This window comes from Lagenorhynchus albirostris, chromosome 7, assembly GCF_949774975.1.
Source record: "Lagenorhynchus albirostris chromosome 7, mLagAlb1.1, whole genome shotgun sequence".
NCBI lineage: Eukaryota > Metazoa > Chordata > Mammalia > Artiodactyla > Delphinidae > Lagenorhynchus > Lagenorhynchus albirostris.
Genome location: NC_083101.1, coordinates 13,684,043 through 13,707,135, shown reverse-complemented (window position 1 = coordinate 13,707,135; position 23,093 = coordinate 13,684,043). Strand labels below are relative to the sequence as shown.

General features: G+C 40.0%; 1 protein-coding gene across 1 annotated transcript in view; it reads left to right on the top strand.

The window, feature by feature from the left end:
• CNTRL (centriolin) overlaps positions 1-23,093 on the top strand; it is an 84,285-nt gene that overhangs the window by 36,946 nt on the left and 24,246 nt on the right. Inside the window, exons 12-24 of the mRNA XM_060154473.1 lie at positions 1,120-1,273; positions 2,479-2,699; positions 5,744-5,920; positions 9,044-9,178; positions 12,516-12,661; positions 13,269-13,476; positions 14,221-14,400; positions 15,972-16,151; positions 16,921-17,037; positions 17,331-17,475; positions 17,941-18,089; positions 19,732-19,912; positions 21,331-21,644. Of these exons, the coding sequence (XP_060010456.1) occupies positions 1,120-1,273; positions 2,479-2,699; positions 5,744-5,920; positions 9,044-9,178; positions 12,516-12,661; positions 13,269-13,476; positions 14,221-14,400; positions 15,972-16,151; positions 16,921-17,037; positions 17,331-17,475; positions 17,941-18,089; positions 19,732-19,912; positions 21,331-21,644 (2,307 nt within the window). The remainder of the gene's footprint in view (positions 1-1,119; positions 1,274-2,478; positions 2,700-5,743; positions 5,921-9,043; positions 9,179-12,515; positions 12,662-13,268; positions 13,477-14,220; positions 14,401-15,971; positions 16,152-16,920; positions 17,038-17,330; positions 17,476-17,940; positions 18,090-19,731; positions 19,913-21,330; positions 21,645-23,093) is intronic.

Sequence of the window (23,093 nt, the reverse complement as noted above, 5' to 3'; positions counted from 1 at the left end):
CAATCCAATCCTTTCAGTTAACAGTAGCTCCCTAAAGCGATGACTGTCAGAGTGTGTGTGGGTGTGTGGAAGCTCTTTTCCACCAGGGGCATATGTAGTGGTTGCAGCTGTATGTAGTGGTTGCAGGGGTGTGCCTCCATAGGGCCCTCCATCTTGAGAATCACTGGGCTAAATGGTCTTCGAGGTCCCTCTCAACTCCCAGTTTATGGAACTTAAAAGCAAAATGTTTCTTTGTATAAGGAATTGAAAATAAACTCGTTGAGGACACGGGGAGGGGGAAGGGTAAGCTGGGACAAAGTGAGAGAGTGGAATGGACATATATACACTACCAAATGTAAAATAGATAGCTAGTGGGAAGCAGCCGCATAGCACAGGGAGATCAGCTCGGTGCTTTGTGACCACCTAGAGGGGTGGGATAGGGAGGGTGGGAGGGAGATGCAAGAGGGAGGAGATATGGGAATATATGTATATGTATAGCTGATTCACTTTGTTATAAAGCAGAAACTAACACACCATTGTAAAGCAATTATACTCCAATAATAAAGAAGTTTAAAAAAAAAGAAAATAAACTTGAATTCTAAGGAAGTATTTATTTCATGTCTGTATTTCCCCAAAAAAACCTTTTTAAAAATTATACTTAATGTTTTTTAATAAAAAGTTATTACTTGTCTATTATAAATTTTTTAGCTAAAAAAACTTATTAAAAATCTCTTGTAATCTTTCCACCCAGATATAACCTTTGTTATCATTTTAGAATATAGCCTTTTCCTATGGATATATGTATATATAATCAATTAATTTTGGGAAACCTTTTGGAAAGATATGTTTTAGTGCAGTGCAAAGAACACTGAAATTGGCTACATTACCTACTAGCTGTTACCTGGGAAAAATCACTTAACCTTCCTGAGCCTCAGTTTGCTCAGTCTGTAAAATGGAGATGATTTCCACATCAAGTTATCATGAGGTTTAAATGAAAACTTCATGTGAAAACAACAGTGTCTGACACAAAACAGATGCAAATTGTTACATTTTCTTTTCCACTCTTCCCTAGAAATGTTATTAAGGATTATTATTTTTATAAGAATTTAAAGAATTAGGGATTTTTTTTTTTCAATTCAGTGCCATATGAAGGCTCAGAAAAGGGGTAAAGAACAACAGCTTGACGTTATGAACAAGGAGTACAAACAACTTGAAAGTCGTTTGGATGAGATACTTTCTAGAATTGCTAAAGAAACTGAAGAGATTAAGGACCTTGAACAACAGCTTACTGAAGGTGAGAATTTAAGTATGATTTAAGGTAAATCAGATGCAGTGTTAATAAAAGACAAATAACAGGCATTAATCCAGATATTAGCTGAATATGCTTCAGCTGTTAGTACTAGTATTTGATAGGGAAATATTTGCAGAGTACTCAAAAATGTTTAATAAAATTAAAAATTTTTATTTTAGTTTTCTTGGGTTGATGTCCTAGTGAGTCAGGTCACTATGGCAAGAAATCCGTACATTATCATGATAAACTCTGGCATGTGATTGTCTTCTTCTAAGGCCTAAAATCTTTTCAGGAGCAAAGAGTCCGTTGATATCAGGCATTCGGTGTCTGGTTATAAGGAGACTGCAGAAAGAATTTTAGGATCTATTTTTGCAGTGCAAATTTTAATTGTGACATTGCTGGGAATTCCCGGGTGGTCCAGTGGTTAGGACTCTTTTGCTTTTACTGCCATGGGCCCAGGTTCAATCCCTAGTTGGGGAACTAAGATCCCACAAGCTGCACAGTGTGGCCAAAAAAGAAAATTTTTTAAATAAATAATAAAAATAGATCTTCCACCCATTTAAAAAAATCATTTTAAAAAAATGTGACGTTGCCATAATAGTGGAAGAGGAAGATAATAGACTGTAAGTGATGAGAGCCTTGGCTTGTGGTAAAAAGACCCCAGTCCTTGTTTTGCCATTATCAGCTGTGTTACCTGGGATAAATTATTTCTGTCACGATCATTAGTTTGGGGAAGATTAAATGAAATAGTGTTCATGAAGTGCCTGGACATAGTAAGTACCCAATATATGGTTTGTTTGTTTTTATAAGTCTTCAGGTTACAGGTTAATGCGGCTAGTCTGGGATTTGACTTGGTTTTGTTTTGTGTGTCTAGCAGCAAGAACTGTTTTGTTGCACACTTTTTGTTATTTTATTTGGAAATCACTACTTTAAACTTTTTATAGCATGTATTAAGCATTTCATAAGCAATGCCAATGAATATACTATTTTTATTGTGTACCTGCTTAATACTCCTGTACCATGGATAATGGGGGGAAAGCTATTACTATATCTTGAAAATGAAAACTAAGATAGTAGGAAATAATTGAAAGCTTAGAATTTCATTCTTAGCTAGTAACAATAGTTAAGGAGACTAAATGCAGTAATTATGTATCTTGAAAGCATTTTCTTATATATATTATCGTCTTCCCTTTCTTCGTCTTGCTTAGGCCAGATAGCAGCAAATGAAGCCCTGAAGAAGGACTTAGAAGGTGTCATCAGTGGGTTGCAAGAATACCTGGGGACTGTCAAAGGCCAGGCTACTCAGGCCCAGAATGAGTGCAGAAGGCTACAGGATGAGAAAGAGACATTGCTGCAGAGATTGACTGAGGTCAAGCAGGAAAGGGACCAACTGGAAATAGTTGCCTTAGATGCAGAAAATATGAGGAAGGTATGATTTGTTTCTTCTTGTCTGTTTTCCTTACCTTCAGAAGTGGATGATGTCCAAGTTAAGTTAGTTAAGGAAGTTAGCCACAGTGCAATTATAAGTGGCAAAAGTGTTAGGGGCTATTTAGTGTTTTGGGGTTTTTTTTCCCTTTAGTTGTGATACACTTGGAAGCATTATTTTTCCCTTACTAAGAAAAGGAAGATTATTTTAGCTGAATTGCTATCCCTGAAAAGTATTGTGATCAAATAACTCTGAAGAATAAGAAATTATAGCTATTACAAATACTGTATTAGATGTTCATATTTTGTTATTTGTGTAGCAAAATTAAGCATAACATAATTTTTCTTATTCTTGTTGCTGTTACTTCATAATTGTAGTATTATTTTACAGATAACAAAACAGACACAGCATTGTAAATTATACCCTTCCATGCTTGATTTGTTGACATTCATTTGGAGATTTCACTTGCTCTGTTTTAGTTGTTTGGTAAACTTTACATTGCAGGAGAACCCAGATTCCCAAACCTCATCCTCAGTAGGGCTGGCTTTGGAAATTTGAATTAATTTGTTTTAATGTTATGAAATTTATCAGACATATAAGAATATCAAAAATATTTAACACTATGTACTCACAGCTTAAAAACTAAAACATACAGATATATTTGAAACCCTCTGTGTACCCCTCCCAGAGGCAGCAAAATCCTGAATATGGTTATCATTTCCCTCTATCTCTCTTCTTTTATTATATGTGTATCCATCTATAAACAATATGTATTATAGTTTTGCATAATTTTAGGATTTATATAAAAAGTACATAATGTATTCTTTGGCTACTTCCTTTCTTCCTTCATGTTTATGTTTTTGAGAATTATGCAAGTTGATACATGTAGCTCTATTTTTATTGATGTATATAGCATCCCATTGTATGTGCCTACCACAAATTTATTGCTTATTCATTCTCCTCTTGGGGGATATTGAGGTGGTTTACATTCTTTTGCTATTACAATATTGAGAGTGACATTCTTACACACATCCTGAGCATGGGGACTGTGTTCACAGTGGAACTGTGAGTCAGAGTGTACGTGCCTTCTCAGCTTCACTAGATATTGTCAAATTACTGTCCATAGTGATTTTGTGAATTTCTGTTCCCCCCAGCAGTGTGAAGGGCTACCATTACACCACATCCTTGACATCACCTTAATGTTATCTAACTTTTATTCTGTAAGCCTTAATTTTGAAATAATTTCAAGCTTACAGGAGAGTTGCAAGAATAGCTCACTATACCTTCCATTCAGAGTCACCAATTTATTTTGCCACATTTGCTTTCTGTCTCATATATAATTTTACATGATTTTATATACATTGTTATATAAATTTTTTTCTTAATCATTTTAGAATTAGCGGTAGACATCATGCTCTTTAGCTTCTAAATATTTCAGTATGTTTCCTAAGAACAAGGACATTTTCTAAGATAAACACAGAATAAAGATCAAATTCAGGAAATTTAACATTTTGTCAGACTTAGTGTTTGCCAACGTGCTGAGTTTGAAATGATGTCTTTTTTATGAAAATTTTTACATTTACAGGAAAGTTGAAAGAATAATTCATTGAGCATCTATGTGCTCTCTTAGATTCAACAAATATTTTTCTATATCTTTTTTTTTGCTGGGTCATTTGAAAATTGCAGATATTATGACATCATCCCTTCAGTACATATCTCTTAAAAATGAGGACATATTCCTACATCAGTGCAATACCATTATTATACCTAGGAAAATTAACAGCAATTCCCTAATATTATCTAATATCTGAGCCATATTCACATTTTCCCAATTGTGCCAAGAATGTCTTTCATGGTGCGCGCACGCACGCGCGTGTGTGTGTGTAGAATCCAGCTGGTAGTTCTGTAGCGTGTCCCACGTTCTGGATTTATCTGATTGTTTCCTCATGGTTTGTTTAACTTGTTTCTCTATGCTCTGTGCAAAATTGTGTCTTGTTTTAACTGCATTTTCACTTGATTACTGGAGAGGTTAAGTACTTTTCATCTGTTTATTTGCCATTCAGTTTTTCTCTTCAGTGAAATCCCTATTCATATTCTTTGCCCATTTTTTCTATTGGATTGTCTGTTTCTTAATGATTTGTAGGAACTTTTTATATATTCTGGATATTAATCCTCTGTTGGTTATATGTAGTGTCTGCATTTTGGACAAGCAACCCTTATGATTCAGATGCCAGGTGGTCTTTTGATCCCTTACTGAGAAACTCTTCTATAGAAGTTCTTATCACAGGATTCTCCTCTTTAATCAGAATAGTTTAATTCTTCAAGATTCCAAATAAACAGGTGAAAGCTATAATGTTTAATCATAAAAAAATAGGCTAAAATGAATCAGAACTGTGGTATGCTAATCAACAGGTACTTATATTCTTGTTAACACTCGTTTAAGCTTCTCTCTCATCCTTAATATTAGAGAGTGCTAGTCCCATTTTGTTCTTCTGATAAGTGAACATACTGTGGTTTAACAAGAAGAGTGTGGGCTTTGGAGTCAGAAATCTCAGTTCATATTCTGACTCTGTCCTTTTTTTAGCTGCACAGCTCTGTGCTGTTTACTTAGATCTTCATTCTCCATTTCCTCATCTATAAAACGGGGATAATACTTTGCCTTATACAGTTACTGTGAGGATGTAATTAAATAATGAATGTGAAAACATTTATTCCAGTGTCTGAAGGAAAATAGGCCTTAAATTTTATCCTCCTCTCTTTTTTCTTCTTACGAATACATAAGACTCATTTAAAGTATCACACAACTGGTTACTTTGGAAAACATGTTGTAGCTTACTGATTTTTCTTATTACATTTAGTCAGTGTTTTTGTTTTCCAGCCTGGATTCACACAGCCTGCAGCTTCATCGTATTGCCATTGAATACTCTGTGCCTGGCCAGCACTGGCTGGCCAGCATTTACTTTAAGTGCTCACGTTACTTATAATGACTTGCAGATGCTTAAGCAGCACTCTGAGGGTTCTGTACTTAAAACACTGAATCCTTGCAGGAGCTTGCAGAGCTAGAAAGTGCCCTTCAGGAGCAGCATGAGGTGAATGCATCCCTGCAGCAGACCCAAGGAGATCTCAGTGCCTACGAGGCTGAGCTAGAGGCTCAGTTAAAAATAAAGGATGCCGAAGCCAACCAGCTCAAAGAAGAGTTGGAAAAACTAGCAAGGCTCAGCCAGGTAAGTAAGAGCACAAAGCCATCTAGAAACCAAGTAGGCTGGGCCTTAACATAACAACTTTCCTTTAATTTAATCGAAGATTAAACACTTTTTAATATAATGTATGTGGAGTGATGGGAAGAGCACATTTTTGGAGTCAGACATTCTGAGCTTAAATATGACCCATGTGTGAACATGGGCAAGTCACTTCATGGCTCTGAGCCTCTGACAAATGCCTCATCATCTGTAAAGCGGGTTATGGTGAGGGTAAGTGAGACAATGGGCCTGAAAGCACCTAGCAGTTGGTAATCAATAAATTCTAGTTGTTCTTTCTCAAAACAGCTTTAAGAGACCTCTTTTAAGTTGATATTGAATTTTACTTTGCTACTTCCTGTTCTGGTTGGATGAAATACCCACTAGTTTAATTATACTTGCAAATTAGTGAAATATTTATTCATCCAATAAATACTTACCGATTGGCCATTAAGGGCCAGGTGCCATGGATGCTGTAGGGAGTAGCACAGACATGGTTATGTCCTTGTGAAGCTGACAGTCTGGTAGGTGAAACAGGTGTCGGACAAAGAAAACGATAGGGTTCTGTGCTAGGGGAGTGGTGGTCAGAGAAGACTGCCCTATGGAAATGGTGTTTCAGCCGAGACTTCAAGGGGAACTAGGATTTGGCTGTGCAGAGGGAGCAGAGGTGAAAGGGTAGAGGTAAGGGATGTGTTCTAGGCAGAGAGGCAAGGAGAGAGAGCTTAATGCATTTGAAGTGCTGAAAGTATGCCTCCAATATGCCAGGAGCGAGAAGAGGAGTAGGGAATGAGAGTGAGAGATAAGGGCAGAGAGGAAGACAGAGGCCAGTTATAATATATTCTTGATCACATTAAAATACAGTTTTGTTTAGCTATTAGCCAAATGGGTTGCATCTTCCTCCAGGAAGCCCGCCCTCACCTTCTGTTATGCCTGCTGAAAATCTGGATTCGGGACTCTACTTTGATTTTCCTTTAACCTGTGCTCAGTCAAAGCATTTTAGCTTGTGTATGAAATCATCTGTTTAGATTGTCTGTCTCTTCTGCTAGACTCAGAGCACAGTGAATGCCCAGATTGTAGATGCCTGTTTCAGTGCCTGGCACATGAGGAGGGTCAATAGGTTCTAACTGGATGAAAGTTAAATAAAATAAGATAGTTTGAAACAGGCACATGAAAAGATGCTCAACATCGCTAATTATTAGAGAAATGCAAATCAAAACTACAATGAGGTACCACTTCACACTGGTCAGAATGGCCATCATCTACAAATAATAAATGCTGGAGAGGGTGTGGAGAAAAGGAAACCCTCCTACACTGTTGGGGGAATGTAAATTGGTGCAGTCACTATGGAGAAGTGGAGGTTCCTTAAAAAACTAAAAATAGAGTTACTGTATCATCCAGCAATCCCACTCCTGGGAATATATCTGGAAAAGATGAAAACTAATTCGAAAAGATACATGGACCCCAGTGTTCATAGCAGCACTATTTACAATAGCCAAGACATGGGAGCAACCTAAATGTCCATCAACATATGTATGGATAAAGATGTGGTATTTATACACAATGGAATATTACTCAGCTGTAAAAAAAAAAATGAAATAGTGCCATTTGCAGCAACATAGATGGGCCCAGAGATTATCATACTAAGTGAAGTAAATCAGACAGAGAAAGACGACTATCATATGATATCACTTATATGTGGAATCTAAAAAAATGATACAAATGAACTTATTTACAAAACAGAAATAGACTCACAGACATAGAAAACAAACTTATGGTTACCAAAGGGGAAAGGGGGGAGGAGGGATAAATTGGGAATTTGGGATTAACATATACACACTACTGTATATAAAATAGGGAAACAACAAGGACCTACTATATAGCACAGGGAACTATATGCAATATCTTGTATTGATAATAACCTATAATGGAAAAGAATCTGAAAAAGAATAGATATATATTTGTATAACTGAATCACTTTGCTGTATACTGAAACATTGTAAATCAACTATAATTTAAAATTAATTAATCATTAAAAAAATAAGATAGTTTGAATCCCAGGAATTCATGTAAAATGGCATTCATATGATTAGAAAAGGATATAAAAATAGGCTTATTATAATAATTATAATTACTTTGTGTTCCTTTACTTACTAGATACCAAATGATATCAAATGACCATTTGCCAGTTGTCAGTGTTATATTTCTTAAGAGTACCAAGCTTTATAAAACTATAGTTGACCTGATCAGAGTGTGGAAGACAAGAGGTTGGGAAGGAAACAATTAAAATAACAGTAAATACATATTTTTAAATAATAGTAAATACAATTTCTGGATAGCATCTTCTTTGAAATAAATTTTCAAAAGTTTTTAAGCAAGCCATTACTGGCTTAAAATCCATTGTCTTTTGTACTTCCATTGTCCTTTATTTTTTTTTCTTGTAAGTCTTGACAAAAATATTACAGCAGCCTGGCCTTTTCACAAATTCATATGGTATTGAAAGGGACATTCCTTTCCTTGCATCAGGACTACCAAGATTGGTCTTCAAACCACACATCGAGATTGTGGAGCATAACAGATCTTCTCTCTCTGCTTTACAGATCTATGATTGGTACCCTTTAGTTATATGAAATCACTTGTGATGCTTGTTAAATGCAGATTCCTGGGACTTGCCCTAGAAATTCTGCCCATCAAGTCTGAGAGGGAGTCCAGGCATCTGTATTTTTAACAGGTGCAGCAAGTGATTTTGATGCAGGTATTTGAGGACCACAGTGTGAGAAATATTGGTCTAAGGGAAAAGAGAGCAGTAACTGTTGAATCACTCACAGAGCTTTTAAAGGTAGGTATTTAGGCTCACTCCTGGAGATTCTGAATTGGTGTATCTGGGCTGAGCTGATTCTGATGCTTGCTCTTCCTTATGTATTAATAGTTTAAGGAGGCATGTGAAAAACTTACCTTGGGCTTTTAAACTTGGGGGTACAAATGTAAAACTGAGTTGTTATAAAACCAAAGCTTCCAAGGGATTGCATGTGTATGTAAATTTATTTATGCCTTATTAGATCATAAATTATTGCTATTTTACTTTTTTTGTATCATCGCTTCCTATGGCAATAGTTAGAACAATCAGCTGTTCAAACAGAACTTGAGAAAGAAAAGCAAGCCCTCAAGAACGCACTCGGAAAAGCCCAGCTCTCAGAAGAAAAGGAACAAGAAAATAGTGAGCTCCGCACCCAACTTAAACAGCTGCAGGTAGAGACTTATTGGCTCCCAATACATTCTTATATGGGACACCCAAAGATGCTGGCATCTTTATGTCAGACACTTCACAACCTGCTCTTACATGTAGTAAGCTACTTGAGTTATTAGAAAAAAGGACTTCTGGATGGGATAGTACCATAGCCTCTGTTGCGATTATTTTAAGATTACTAATATGCATATCCTTTGTGTTGTTATTATGGTGCTAAGAGATAGAGGCAGTGTCGATAGTAAACAGAGAACACTAGGTAAACTCATGGAGGACAGCAGTACCTTGCATTTCCGCTAGAAGCGGCTTTGTTACCAGACTGAGCTAAAATTATCAGATTGATGCATTCTTCTTCCATTGAAATATCTTTGTAATTATCCAGGAATTTAACTAGAATGAGTTGCAGTAGAACTTCTTAATTGTAAAGTTTTCAGTCTCTTTCTCAGAAGGAATGTCATTAAAAATGCAGTCATTTTACATTTTTGAGAGTTTTCTTTGGCAGACTATTTTTATAGCTATTGTCACAATAATCTGCCCAACAAACTGCCCGAGAAGCAAGTGGACAGGATTTTCCAGGTAATTAAACGCTCTCAAAGAGGACATACGTCTGAACAAACAAGTACCTGGATCAACACGCAGGTTTCCAGATCTGTGAGGTCAGGGGTCACTTAGCTGACGTAGGTGGCAGCTGTTATTCTTCACCAGAAATCAAGGGGCAGAGTTATTGTGGTTTGGGGGAAGGCTCCAAATATTCATCTAGGGGGATTTGTGACAAATAAGACTAAACTCACCCAAATTCTCTCTCTCTTCTTCCAATGCCTTGAATATTTTTTTCTCAAAGTTTAAGAAAATCTAGTTACCTAGAATTTAATTTTTACAGCTATCATTTCAGCTTCTGAGGTAAATATCATAAAAGATATACATGTTTTCCATTCTTGTGTGTGTTGTGTGTGTGTATTGGGTGTTCACTGGATTATTATTTTTTATTTTTACCTTGGAAATTTTCAAATAATCACAAAATCGGAGAGAAGATAGCCTTATGCCCTTTCGTTTACTCAGCTTAAAGAATTGTCAACATCCTGCTGTTCTTATTTCAATTAATCCACATTTTTTTTTTGCTGGAATATTTTAAAGAAAATCTCCTACATCTTTATTTCAACCATAAATACTTCAGTACACATCTATTAAAGAACAGGACTTCAGGGGTCTCTCTCCAAGGTAGAAATTGAGGTCAGCTTTCCAGAATGCTGGTCCATGCTGTAAGACTCTCTTAGTTGGAACTAGGTCCTTTGGTTACTTGGCCTACTGACCTCCTGATGCGGAGTACAAGTTAAACTCACTCTACATTTATCTTTGTCAGAAATCATTTAGTTGCAGTGAACCAAAACCTACTAACACTAGCTCAAGGAAGGAGACAGGCAGCTTGCTGGTGACCAGAGCTGCTCTGATAACCTTCCAGGGCCTGTGTGGCTCTCATTTCTCCTCTGTCTCCCTGGGCATTGCATTTGGCCCAGCATCAACCCCAGCCCCAAACTGACATAACCTTACAGGTCTAGCTCTCATACGGACTTGCTGGACTGGATCTTGGTTCATATTTTGGAGAGGGAGAGAACTTGTTTTCTGGCTAGTCAGTGGATTGGCTGTCCTTGGGTCAGATCACCTGTGGCCAGGATTAGAAAGTAGTGCAAATATGGTGGACAGGCACGTTCATTGCAATGCTAATTCTCCAATTTAGTTAACAGTGTTAAAAAAAAAAAAAAAAACCTAATGTTATACCAAGTTTGAAGAAAATCACTTAAGTAGAATATAGGTATTCAGGGGAATATAGGTAATAGTTTAGGACATAGAACTATTTTTCTGTACAATTTAGGGAAATTTTAGCAGTTTCTTTTTACTTGAAAGAGGTACTGTCTGGATTTAATTCTGGGGTCTAGTTATGTTCATTAGTTTCTTAGTGAAAATATCCTAGCATATAACAAATACTCCCACAGAGAATTGTAAGCTATTAGAGAACTTCAGTATTAGATGTTCCACTTTTCAGTTGATTGGCAGATAAAGCTGAGTATTATGGGAAGGTGTTTTTTGTTTTTTCTAAGTTTGAATTATGTATATTCTCAAGCATATTCAAAAATGGAATACTAAAATGAATCCTTATCACTCATCTTCAACAGTTTCAACACATGGACTACCTTACTTCATCTATAACACATGGCCAGTCTTATTTCATCTATAATACCCTCCACACCTCACCCCTCACACTTGTTCACACACTGAATTATTTTGAAGTAAATCCAAAACATCTGATTTTATCTGTAAATACTGTACTATTGTATGTATCTCTAAAAAATAAGGCTTTAAAAAAGAAGCATAGGGTAGTTCCCTGGTGGCCTAGTGGTTATTAGGATTCCGAGCTTTCACTGCTATGGCCCGGCTTCAATCTCTGGTCAGGGAACTGTGATCCCGCAAGCTACGCAGCATGGCCAGAAAAAAAAAAAGAGGCATAAACATGGATACTGTCATTACACCTTAAAATTATAATAACTCCTGGGCTTCCCTGGTGGTGCAGTGGTTGAGAGTCCGCCTGCCGATGCAGGGGACACAGGTTCGTGCCCCAGTCCGGGAAGATCCCACATGCTGCAGAGCGGCTGGGCCCGTGAGCCATGGCCGCTGAGCCTGCGCGTCCGGAGCCTGTGCTCCGCAACGGGAGAGGCCACAACACTGAGAGGCCCGCGTACCACAAAAAAAAAAAAAAAATTACAATAACTCCCTAATATCGTCAAATATCTTAAGTATACAAAATGTTCAAATTATAAATTTTTTAGAAGTGTTATGTTGGAATCAGAATCTAAATAAGGTGCACACATTGCATTTGGATGACTTGACTCTTGTCTCCTGTAATCTATAGTTTTGCTCCTTTTTTTTCTCTTTGTTTCATACTAAAGAAAACCAGATCTTTGTCCTGTAGAGTTTCCCATAGTCTAGATTTTGGTGGTTGCATCCCCATGGCATTGATTAACATGTTCTTATGTCACATATGGAGGCTTATTTAGATTCAAGTTATTTACTCTTTGGCAAGAAGACAGTCTTAGGTAGTGTTCATACGTACTTTTTTGCATCACGTCAGGACACATCGTAATGCCTGTTTGTGTCTTTTGTGACTTCGGATTAATCAAAAGATTCAGATATTGTCGGCCATAGTGCAAAGGGTTTTTAAAAAATTGGTAAAGGGAGTTGACTGGAACTGTTATATGGTAAATAACATGGGCTGTGTGTGTGTATTTGGGTGTATTTTTTATTTTGTTTTGGTAATTTTTACCCCTCTCCATTTTACCCCCTCCACAGGATGACAATAACCTGTTAAAACAGCAACTTAAAGATTTCCAGAATCACCTTAACGATGTAGTTGATGGTTTGATTCGTCCAGAAGAAGTGGCAGCTCGTGTAGATGAGCTAAGGAGAAAACTGAAATCAGGAGCTGGGGAGATGAGGTAATGGAAAATCGAGACCTCCAGGTAGAGAGTGGGCTGAGTTGTGAATGTGGGGTTCAATGATGAAATCACCTTTCCAACTACTGTTAATGGCTGAGTTCTTTTGTAAGGTTTCCCTTTTCCCTTATCATATTACCATGATTGGGACACAGATTGCTTAATTCAAGTGTCTGTCACTGATTTTTTTGATCTTTTGTACTTTTAGGTATTATTTAATTTAAAAAACACAAAGGTTTTACGAGTAACTCATTCTTGAAAGCTTACTGCAGATGGTCAGGAAGTAGAGTCACATTATGCATTTTAAATAGAAAACAAATATCGAAAGAAAACTGAGGCTAATTTGAATATATGAAATGGACATTTATTCTTTGAACACACATTGTTAGCCTGACAGGAGCCTGTGCTTTCAGAGTGGTAACAGTCATTTAATAAAACAATGATTTGCACTCAGGAGGTGCACAGTAATTTGCTACGGATTGACACCAGTCCCATTCCTCACAACTCTTTTTACTTCTGCACTAATTTTACCGGCATGTTTGCACCCAGCATCCAGCATCAAAAATAAAATGTCACACTTATACCATCTTTTTTTTCCCCCCCTTACCAGAATCCATAGTCCTTCAGATGTCTTAGGGAAAAGTCTCGCTGATTTGCAGAAACAGTTCAGTGAAATCCTTACACGTTCCCAGTGGGAAAAAGAGGAAGCTCAAGTGAGAGAGAGAAAACTCCAAGAAGAAGTGGCTCTGCATCAGGAGAAGCTGGCCAGCGGACAAGAAGAGTTCAGGCAGGCCTGTGAGAGAGCCCTTAAAGCAAGAGTAAGAGAAGGGCAAGAGGCAGCTAGAGGGAAGTGTTCAGAAAACATTCATATTTTTCAGCAAATTACAGTGCTTCCTTTCTCATGTAAATACAGTGTAGGGAATTCCCGGGTGGTCCAGTGGTTAAGATTCCTTGCTTTCACTGCCCAGGGCCAGGGTTCGATCCCTGATGGGGAACTAAGATCCCACAAGCTGCGTGGCACAGCCAAAAAAAAAAAGAAAGAAAGAAAGAAAATAGTGTCTGTTATGTAGATTATACCTTAATAAAGGTATACCTTTATAAGGTACACCTTTATTAAGGTATAATTAATAAAGGTATAATTTTTTTAAATACAGTGTAATTGTTGTTAGTTTCACTCCTAATAAGTCAAACTAGGTGTGACTAAAATTCAACTCTAAATGTGGTTACTGATGTCAAAGTCAGGCTTCTTTGTGACACTGTGTTTTCCTTGTTTTAGAAGCAAGTAAGAGATGTTTCTTAACGTGCAAGTAGATAATACAACATCGCTAGAGTGTAGTATAGTGCCAGAATCTGAGTTTTTGATGTAATTATTTTCATGATGAGGCAAACATTAAAATGGATCCTAGAGAGCAGTTGTGATAAAGCCACATCCGCAGTAACTCATTAGCACAGTATTTCATTTTATTCTTTAGTAAAATGAAACATAATCCTCTAGAAGGTTTTTGTTTTGCTCAAAACATACTTTGCTTAAAAATCATCTTTGAAACTTGATTTCTTCACAGATTAATTTTGACAAGAGGCAACACAAAGCAAGAATTCAGCAATTAGAGAATGAAATTCACTATTTACAAGAAAATCTAAAAAGTATGGAGGAAATCCAAGGCCTTACAGATCTCCAACTTCAGGAAGCTGATGAAGAGAAGGAGAGAATTCTGGCCCAACTCCAAGAGTTAGAGAAGAAGGTGGGCAAGACTAGGAAAGAGACATATGAGTCCCCACTGCCAGGGTCCTGCACCCAGCAATGGGGCAGCTGAGAGGGGTGTGATCCACGGTCACCTCTGGCTGCGTTGCTGGCCCAGAGGTGGACCTGACCTAGAGAGACCTAGATGCATGTCATCGAATCAAGAGCCTGAGACAAGGGTGCCATGCTAGATGGAAGCAAGAGAATTGGGATGTAAGGAGTGACTTGAGAGTCAGTGAGGTGGGGCTTAAATGCTATTGGGATGAGTCATGCTGACAGGTTTTCAACCTTCTTGATAATCCCAGTGCATTACCCCCACCTTTTCTGTGTGTTAGGCTTTCCTGTCTTTACTTTCTTCCTTGTCCAACTTAAATTCCATGGTCTCCCACTCTCGCTGTTTTTTGCAAGTATCCTCAAATCCCTTGCTCTTTTCTCCTATCTTCTATGACAGAACTGCAGCCATCTGCTTTCTGTAGCCCTGCACCCATGGCTAAGTATTCCTGAAGAAAAAGTCACCCATCCAGGCATAGCAGTAACACTATAAATGTTTGCCACTCCCTTGCTGCACTGTTTCGTACCTTCTCATGTCTCACACCTACCCTCTCCCTTCTCCCAGCCCCAGTGAATGAGTTGCTTCATGCTTCACTGAGAACCCATCAGTTCCCAAGTATTATTGAGTCTGCCTCCAAAATCTCTCTGGAATATTTGCACTTTGTCCTTCTCCAGTGCCACCACCCTCATCCAGCCATCATCTCACTTCTGGACAACTGCTGTGGCCACCTGACAGTCCCCCACTTCCACTCATGACCTGCTCCACAGAGCAGCCAACACGCTCTTCCAAAAACATGAATAGGCTCTTGTCAGCCCCTCCCCGTCTCCCCTTCTCTCCAGCAGCTTCTGTTGTCTTTAGGGTAAAGACAAAAATTCTTCAGCCTCTGAGCCCTTGCATGATTCGCCTCTGTTGAGCTCTCTCCTTTTCTTACCGTGCTGCTTCTTTCAGTTCCTGACTCTTCCCAAGCTCTGTCTTCCCTCCTGGCCGTTCCTTCTCCTGGACCATGTCCCTCCACCGTTCTTCTTCCGGAAAGCCCTCCCCCCACCAATCTAGGTCTCCCCTGCTGGCCTCTCACATAGTACCTTGTTCTGTCCCTTGATAGCAGTGAGCACAGTGTTAGTTACACATTTGTCTGAGTGTTTGTTTAATACATGTCTCTCATAAGCTCCTTGAGGGCAGCAGCCAAGTCTGTTTTGTTTACCACCATATGCCCAGTGCCTGACTCTGTGATCACAAGGGGCGGGCCCATTGCTTGGTGATGGTGCCAAGAAATGTTTCTACAACAAATGAATGGATTATGATCACGAAGATTCTTGACTAAGTATACTGATTTCATTCTAAGTTATCATACAGCTTTGAGATGTTGTTATTTATTTATTCACTCAGGAGCACCTGCTGAGTACCAGGTATGGTTCTAGGCATGGGGTGTGTGAACAGAGTCCCTGCCCTCATGGGGCTTTTGTCTTAATTCATTGCTACCAAATGATTCATCTCTTTAATTAGTGTTTCTTTTATTTTAGAAGAAACTTGAAGATGCCAAATCTCAGGCACAGTTTCTTGGTTTAGATAAAGAACTGAAGAAACTAAAGAAAGCCGTGGCCGCCTCTGATAAGCTGGCCACAGCTGAGCTCACCACTGCCAAAGACCAGCTCAAGTCCCTTCATGGAACCGTTATGAAAATTAACCAGGAGCGCGCAGAGGTGAGTCCCCACGTACAGAACAAGTTTCCAGCAGGGCTGCCCCTGTCAGAAAACATAGCAACTTGTATTATTGATCTCTTGTTATAGACTTTGGCTCTTTTATAAACCACCATAAAGTTGTCTGTTCCTCTTCAGACCTGAAGATTATATTTCCCCCGTCACAACCCTGCTATGGGTCCTGTACTCTATTGAGTCCCAAAGGAGACATCAAATGAAATATACTGTCCTAATCTCAAAATGTAGGGGTCTTTGCTTAGGGAGGCACCTGTCAATACACATCTGAACAGAGGTCTTCAAGACTTGCTGTATAACCCTTCTGAACCTCAACTTTTTGTCCTTGTCATCTCGTGCAGTCTGATGACAATATGTCACTTCACAGGGTTATTATGACTCCTGACTGAGATAAGTCTGTTACAGTCTTTATAAGATGCAAATGCTTATGAGATTAAGACAGTAAATCATAGGAGGGAAAATCTAACCATGGGGGTCCACAGAGACACCAGTCATGGAAGACTGTAGAACAGAGAAGAAAAAATTAGTCCTTGCTCTTTCTGATGCAGAACCCTGCCCACGTGGCCCCCAGAGAGTGCCAGAGTGAGCTGCCAAATCATAGGAACAGCACAGGGAAGCTGGGACTTGGCACTACGTGTGCATGGAGTAGCCAGGCGGGCGATCTGATGAAAGCAGAAGACTCATTCAGAGGAAGAAAGAAAGAAAGAGGGCAGCCTGCAATAGCAGTGGTGCCCTTCTCACACCTCTGTCCCTGTAGGAGCTGCAGGAAACAGAGAGGTTCAGCAGAAAGGCAGCTCAAGCCGCCAGGGATCTGACCCGAGCAGAAGCGGAGATCGAACTCCTGCAGAATCTCCTCAGGGATAAAGAGGAGCAGGTCAGTGCTGGTACCCCCATGAGACCGCCTCCTTACTGGGTACTTATCAGTTCCTAAAAGATTGAATTAGTGTAGGCGACATCTCAAAGAATTTTGAGGTGCAGCCAATAGCCAATCGGTACTTGATTCTCTGCCGTGTGCCAGGCATTGCATGGTTTAAATGTAAGGAGTAATGCAGTTCCTCGTTAGTAAAGTGTAAGTAAAAAATTATAGAATTAGAATCTTACTGCAAGGAGACATGCATCTGGGAAAGAATATTCATTGGCAACTTTGAATATGTGATTTTTTAATAGTTTCGAATTGAGATGGAGAAAGTCGAGGTAGGCACCAGAGGAGCAAACTCACAGGTGCTAGAAATCGAAAAACTGAATGAGACCATGGAGAGACAAAGGAAAGAGATCGCAAGACTGCGGAATTTACTAGACCTCACTGGGGCTGGTAAGGTATTGGGCTTTGATTTTGGTAGTGGTTTTGTAGTTCTAAAATTAAATCATCGTGTTTGTTTTTTACCTTTAGCAAATTTATTTAACGGTTACAGACTAATTCCATGCTCGATTTATAGAGCTGTGATAATTAGCTTAATAAATAAAGCACTTTTTTAAATGTAAGTAAGTGCAGTATCAAGGGACTTGATTACAAAGAGAGATTTATGTTTGTATTTTCAAAAGAAATACTGTTTACAAATCTGTTCTTTCTCTGGCTCACTTTATAAGTGAACAGCAGTAGGATATGTCTATCCTCTTTAAGTGTCAACAAAAATTTATTACCAAAGGACAGGCTGAACGGCAGCTTTGAGGAACTGATAAAAGTCATTGGCTCTCGTGGAATCACTTTTGTATTTTGAGAGAGAGAGGAAGTAGATGATTTCATACCCAACTTCACAGAATGGCTTTCCTTTTACAGATAACAGAGGAGGCTTTGAAAATGTTTTGGAAGAAATTGCTGAACTCCGACGTGAAGTTTCTTATCAGAATGATTACATCAGCAGCATGGCAGATCCTTTCAAAAGACGAGGCTATTGGTACTTTATGCCACCACCATCATCATCAAAAGTAGGAAGTCTGTGGTGCTGGGAATATATACTAAATTTTCTTTAAGAAAGTGTGACTGTGTTGCCTTCCCTAAATCTGTGATCAGGTCTCAAGAACAACATATCTAGGCTAAGCCATGCATTGAGGTTCTTAAGTACTTTGTGCTGTGTGAGATGGAAATGGGGCATTCCCAAGGAATGTGGCAATTGCCCACTCATGCTCAGGTGGTATGTGTGGGATCCCTGAACAAGGATCCTATAAGGGTAGATAAAGTGACTTGAGCCCAGAGAGCCTTTTGAAAATGGCAGTAGAATTATAGAGTCTCAGACAGAAAAGTAGCACCTGGATTGCATTTCCTTTTAACACATTCATTCAGTACTTAGGTCTAGGTCAAGTACAAGGCTTTGGTGGGGAACCATGATGAATCATATAGCCCCTGCTCTCAAAGAGCTCATGGGCTGGTGGGGAAGACAAGCACACCAATGTAATTACAAAACAGTGACACGCATGTGACAACAGACTGGACTTCCGTGCCCCAGTTGGAGAGAAATGTTAAAGATTTATCTCATGGGGATGTTTAGGGAAGAAGGCTTCACAAACAGGAGCTTGAAGTCAGCACTTAGCAACCCTCAAAGGACAGGCTTTCAGGAGGGAGGGAACAGCTTGTGAGGAAAAGGAGAGTTGGCTTAGCCCCTTGTGGGGCTGGAGGGCTGGATGGGAACAATGAAAGGTGAAACAGGAAACGTAGATTGGGGTCATGCTTTTTTTTAAAAAAAAAAAAGGGCCTCAAAATCCCTTGCACTTAATTATGTAGGCCTTGGGAAACTGCAGTTGAGTGTGCTATGATCAGAGCTGTAGTTTAGGAAGAATAATCAGGCGGAGTGTGGAGGCTAGACTTGTAGTGGGTGAACTCTGTGTGGGGCTGTTTGAACTTGTTCGGGTGAAGGATGGAAGAAGCCAGAGCCAGAGCAGTGGAGCTAGAGCAGAGATGGACTGAGGGGTGTTCAGGGAGCAAAATGTCAGGGCTTGCAGCCTGAATGTGGGAAGGAAGGAGAGGACTGTAAGTGGCTCTTATCCAAAGCAGAGGGGCTGGGCAACATCCTGCTAGAATCAGCTGACAACAGCAGTCAGGAGAAGCAGCTCCCACATGCTAGGATCCCCAGGTCGTTCAGACTTAATCAGAACCCCGAAAAGCAGAATCTGAAATCCTCCTCCCAGAAATCTAAAGGAAGCCAGACATCCGTGTCACAGCCAGGGCTGCAGGTGGAAGCATTGTAGGTTAGAGGGTCGACTTATAACTGAAAGGAGAGGGAGAGTAACAGAGTAGAGCTCTAAAGCCACTCCAAGCTCCTGGCACAACAGGAGACTAATATCCCAGCTTGCCTTGCAAGCTCCTGTTTCCTTGATCTTAGTTGCTGGGCCATCAAGGACTAGGCAAAAGAAGAGAAACCACCAGGAAAGATGAGTACGGGAGACGGGAGGCTGACACCCATGCAGGTTATATGACCACGTAATCACGTCTCGTTTCTGCCTGTGAAAAATGAGATTATGATATATGAAAAGAAACCAGTTCTTTCTCAACTTCGCTCTAGACTTTGACATTTCTCCACATCGGCCTTTTTATTTGTTAAGAGATAGTATGCTCTGCTGTCATTTATTTTAGGTTTCCAGCCACAGTTCCCAGGCCACCAAGGACTCTGGTGTCGGCCTAAAGTATGCAGCCTCAACTCCTGTTAGAAAACCATGGCAGGATGGGAAGGAACACAGTGCACCTCCACCTGCTTCAGGATACTGGGTTTATTCTCCCATCAGGAGTGGGTTACATAAATCATGTTCAAATAGAGGTAAGTTACATCAGGGAAGTTGCATTTCTCTTGCCTGTTTAATGACCTTTTATTGGTTCCCTGAAATCCAAAAGACACAGTCCAGACTCCTTATCTTGCTCTGCAGGGCCCTCTGTGACCTGGTCTTGGCCAACGACCTCTTGTCTCACCTTCCATCACTCTCCCACATGTCAGCCATACCCACTGCATGCCACGTTTCTCACACCTCCATGTTTTGAACCCTCTGTTCAGAATGTCCTGCTTCCTCCTTTCTCTCCCAAACCTATTCCTACTCATCCTTCAGCAAGACCCAGGTCCTCAAACAACACTCCTTTTCTGGATCCTTCCTTCTCCCTGCCTTTCCCGGCAGACTGAGCGACATCTTCACCTCCACTCCTGGAACGTGGCAGTTTACATCCTCATGTTATGGCACTAATTAGCTCGACTGAAATGACGTGTTACAGGTCTGTCTTCCAGAGCTCCAGGGGGAAGAGTCAGACCTGGGGTAAATCCTGGCACTTTCACTGTGTTATCCTAGGGGAATTATTTAGCCACTCGGAGACTGCTAATCTGTAAAATGGGAATATTACCTTCTGAGAATTTGTTCATTCAGGAACTCTTTATTGAGGGCCTGCTGTGTGCTAGGCTTTCTTCATCAGTGGAAAAAAAAAAAACTAGTTCCTGCTTATAGGGGAGATAAGTAAGAGAACCAACAACTGAGAGAGGCTGTGGTATCTCACAGCACTTCTCTGTTGGTGTTGTACGTAGCACGAAGCAGGCACGCAAATGTTGCTGAATGAATGAAGATGGAAAAAACCAACAGATAGGTATAAGAAAAACTCAGGGGACTTCCCCGGTGGCACAGTGGTTAGGAATCCACCTTCCAGTGCAGGGGACATGGGTTCGATCCCTGGTCCAGAAAGACCCACATGCCACGGAGCAGTTAAGCCCATGTGCCACAACTACTGTTAAGCCCATGTGCCACAACTACTGAAGCCTGCGGGCCCTAGGGCCCGAGTGCCGCAACTACTGAGCCCGCATGCTGCAACTACTGAAGCCCGTGCACCTAGAGCCCATGTTCCACAGCAAGAGAAGCCACCGCAGTGAGAAGCCCACGCACCACAACGCAGAGTAGCCCCCACTCACTGCAACTAGAGAAAGCCCGCTCACAGCAACGAAGACCCAATGCAACCAAAAATAAATTTTAAATTAAAAAAAAAAAGTTCATTCATTTAAAAAAAAAAGAAAAACTCAAGTTCACCTGGTGAAAATAATTTGCATCCCTGTTTGATCCACTTTTCAAAACTGCTTTTGACCTTTTTTACAGAATTTTATTTTCACATCTCTGGTATCTTGGCCTAAACACTGCTGTTCTCTACTGAACATGTTTACCTAGTGAGCCATGGGAATAAAACACTCTTCTGTTTTTTTGTTTCAAGATGCAGACAGTGGAGGAGATAGCCAGGAAGAGAGTGAGCTGGATGACCAAGAGGACCGCCCATTTGTGCCTCCTCCTGGATACATGATGTATACTGTGTTTCCCGATGGTTCTCCTGTACCCCAGGGCATGGCCCTGTATGCACCACCTCCTCCCTTGCCCAACAACAGCCAACCTCTCACCCCTGGCACTGTTTTTTATGGCCCGCCTCCCGCTGGGGCCCCCATCGTATATGGGCCTCCACCCCCCAACTTCTCCATCCCCCTCATCCCAGTGGGCGTGCTGCACTGCAATGTCCCGGAGCACCATAACTTAGTAAGTGGAAAGACACAAGACCCCTGTCCACACTGCTTCCATGGGAGACTGAGTAAGGTTATATACTTAATGAGTCGACCTACTTATGCATGGATTATACCCCAAAAGTGTGTTTGTAAGGCTGATGTTTAGAACTGAGCAAGCATCCTCTTATTAAAACACTGTTCTGGACAGGAGTTAGGGTACCAGGCCATTCTACGAACCTGGTTTAACCATTTTATAACAAAAATGCTTTCAGTCCAGAAAATAGCCATTTTTAGAAAGCTTTTTATATATTTTTCTATTGACCAGTACTATATTAATGTGTATGTATAGGCATATTCACATACTAGTGCCTGTACCTGTGCATACACATATTATGTGTGCTTGTGTACAAACACATGTAAGAGCAGCGTACAGTAAGGTTTTGGTGGGGGTTATCTCTGGGTGGTGAAATTAATGATTATTCTTTCTTTCTTTTCATAGTTCTTATTGTGCGCATAATTTTGTGTCCTGTTTTTCCCACTTAATGTTACAAGCATTTTCCCCATGGTTTTACAAGCGTTTTTAAGCAGTATTTTAATGACTGCATAACATTTCTTTATTTGTAGGCTGTGTAGTTCATTTAACTGTGTATAAATTTTTACTGTATTTCATATTTTCCTCTAGGCTAAATTCTAAGAAATGATTACTTCCTAATCACTAGCTTCCTTTATAACTTTTTTGTTTTAAAGAAATAAAATGCATTACAAGGGCCTCCTTCAAACTTAAGGCACCTGGAGCTCTTTATTTTTTCCTTTTCCTCTCAGCGGATTGAGAGGAAGATAAAGGACTAGGATACCTGGGTGCCAAGCCACCAGCCCCATTTTAGTAGGTCAGACTAGTTTCAGAGGGACTGTGGATGTTTACATGGTTAAAAATGGTAGTTACTCGTGTCATTCTGCAGTTTTTTCAGTGCACACTGTTTTTATAGCAATTCTGTTGGTTCTTTTACCCTCCACCAGTACCCGGCTGTTCCTGTAGTTTCCCGGGTGTGCCTTTATACCTCCCTACATTTGCACATTATTTCTTCAGCGTAGTCGTTTCCTATTTCATTTATTCTTCAAAACCAGGCAGAACACCACTTCCTCTAGGCATCCTTCTCAGCCAACTCCTCTCCCATGTGCGCAGAGGAGGGAGAGACCTCTGTCTGTGTCTTCTGCTAGATGCTGAACTCTGGAGCCAGACATTATCCACAGGAGGTGCTTGGTGACTATTTATCAGCCATAGCTGGACTGATGGAAGAGTCATAAGATCTGTTGGTCCGTCAATTTCATCTATGGCACGTGAAGAAATTGGCTTGACTTAATTTTTCTTTTCATACTGAAGTCTTAGAAGCTACCACTATTATCAGGTCAAAGATACCACTTTAATCACTGTTAATTTCAGTTTTTGGCAGGAGGAAGGGGAAACATCATGTGATATTTCAGT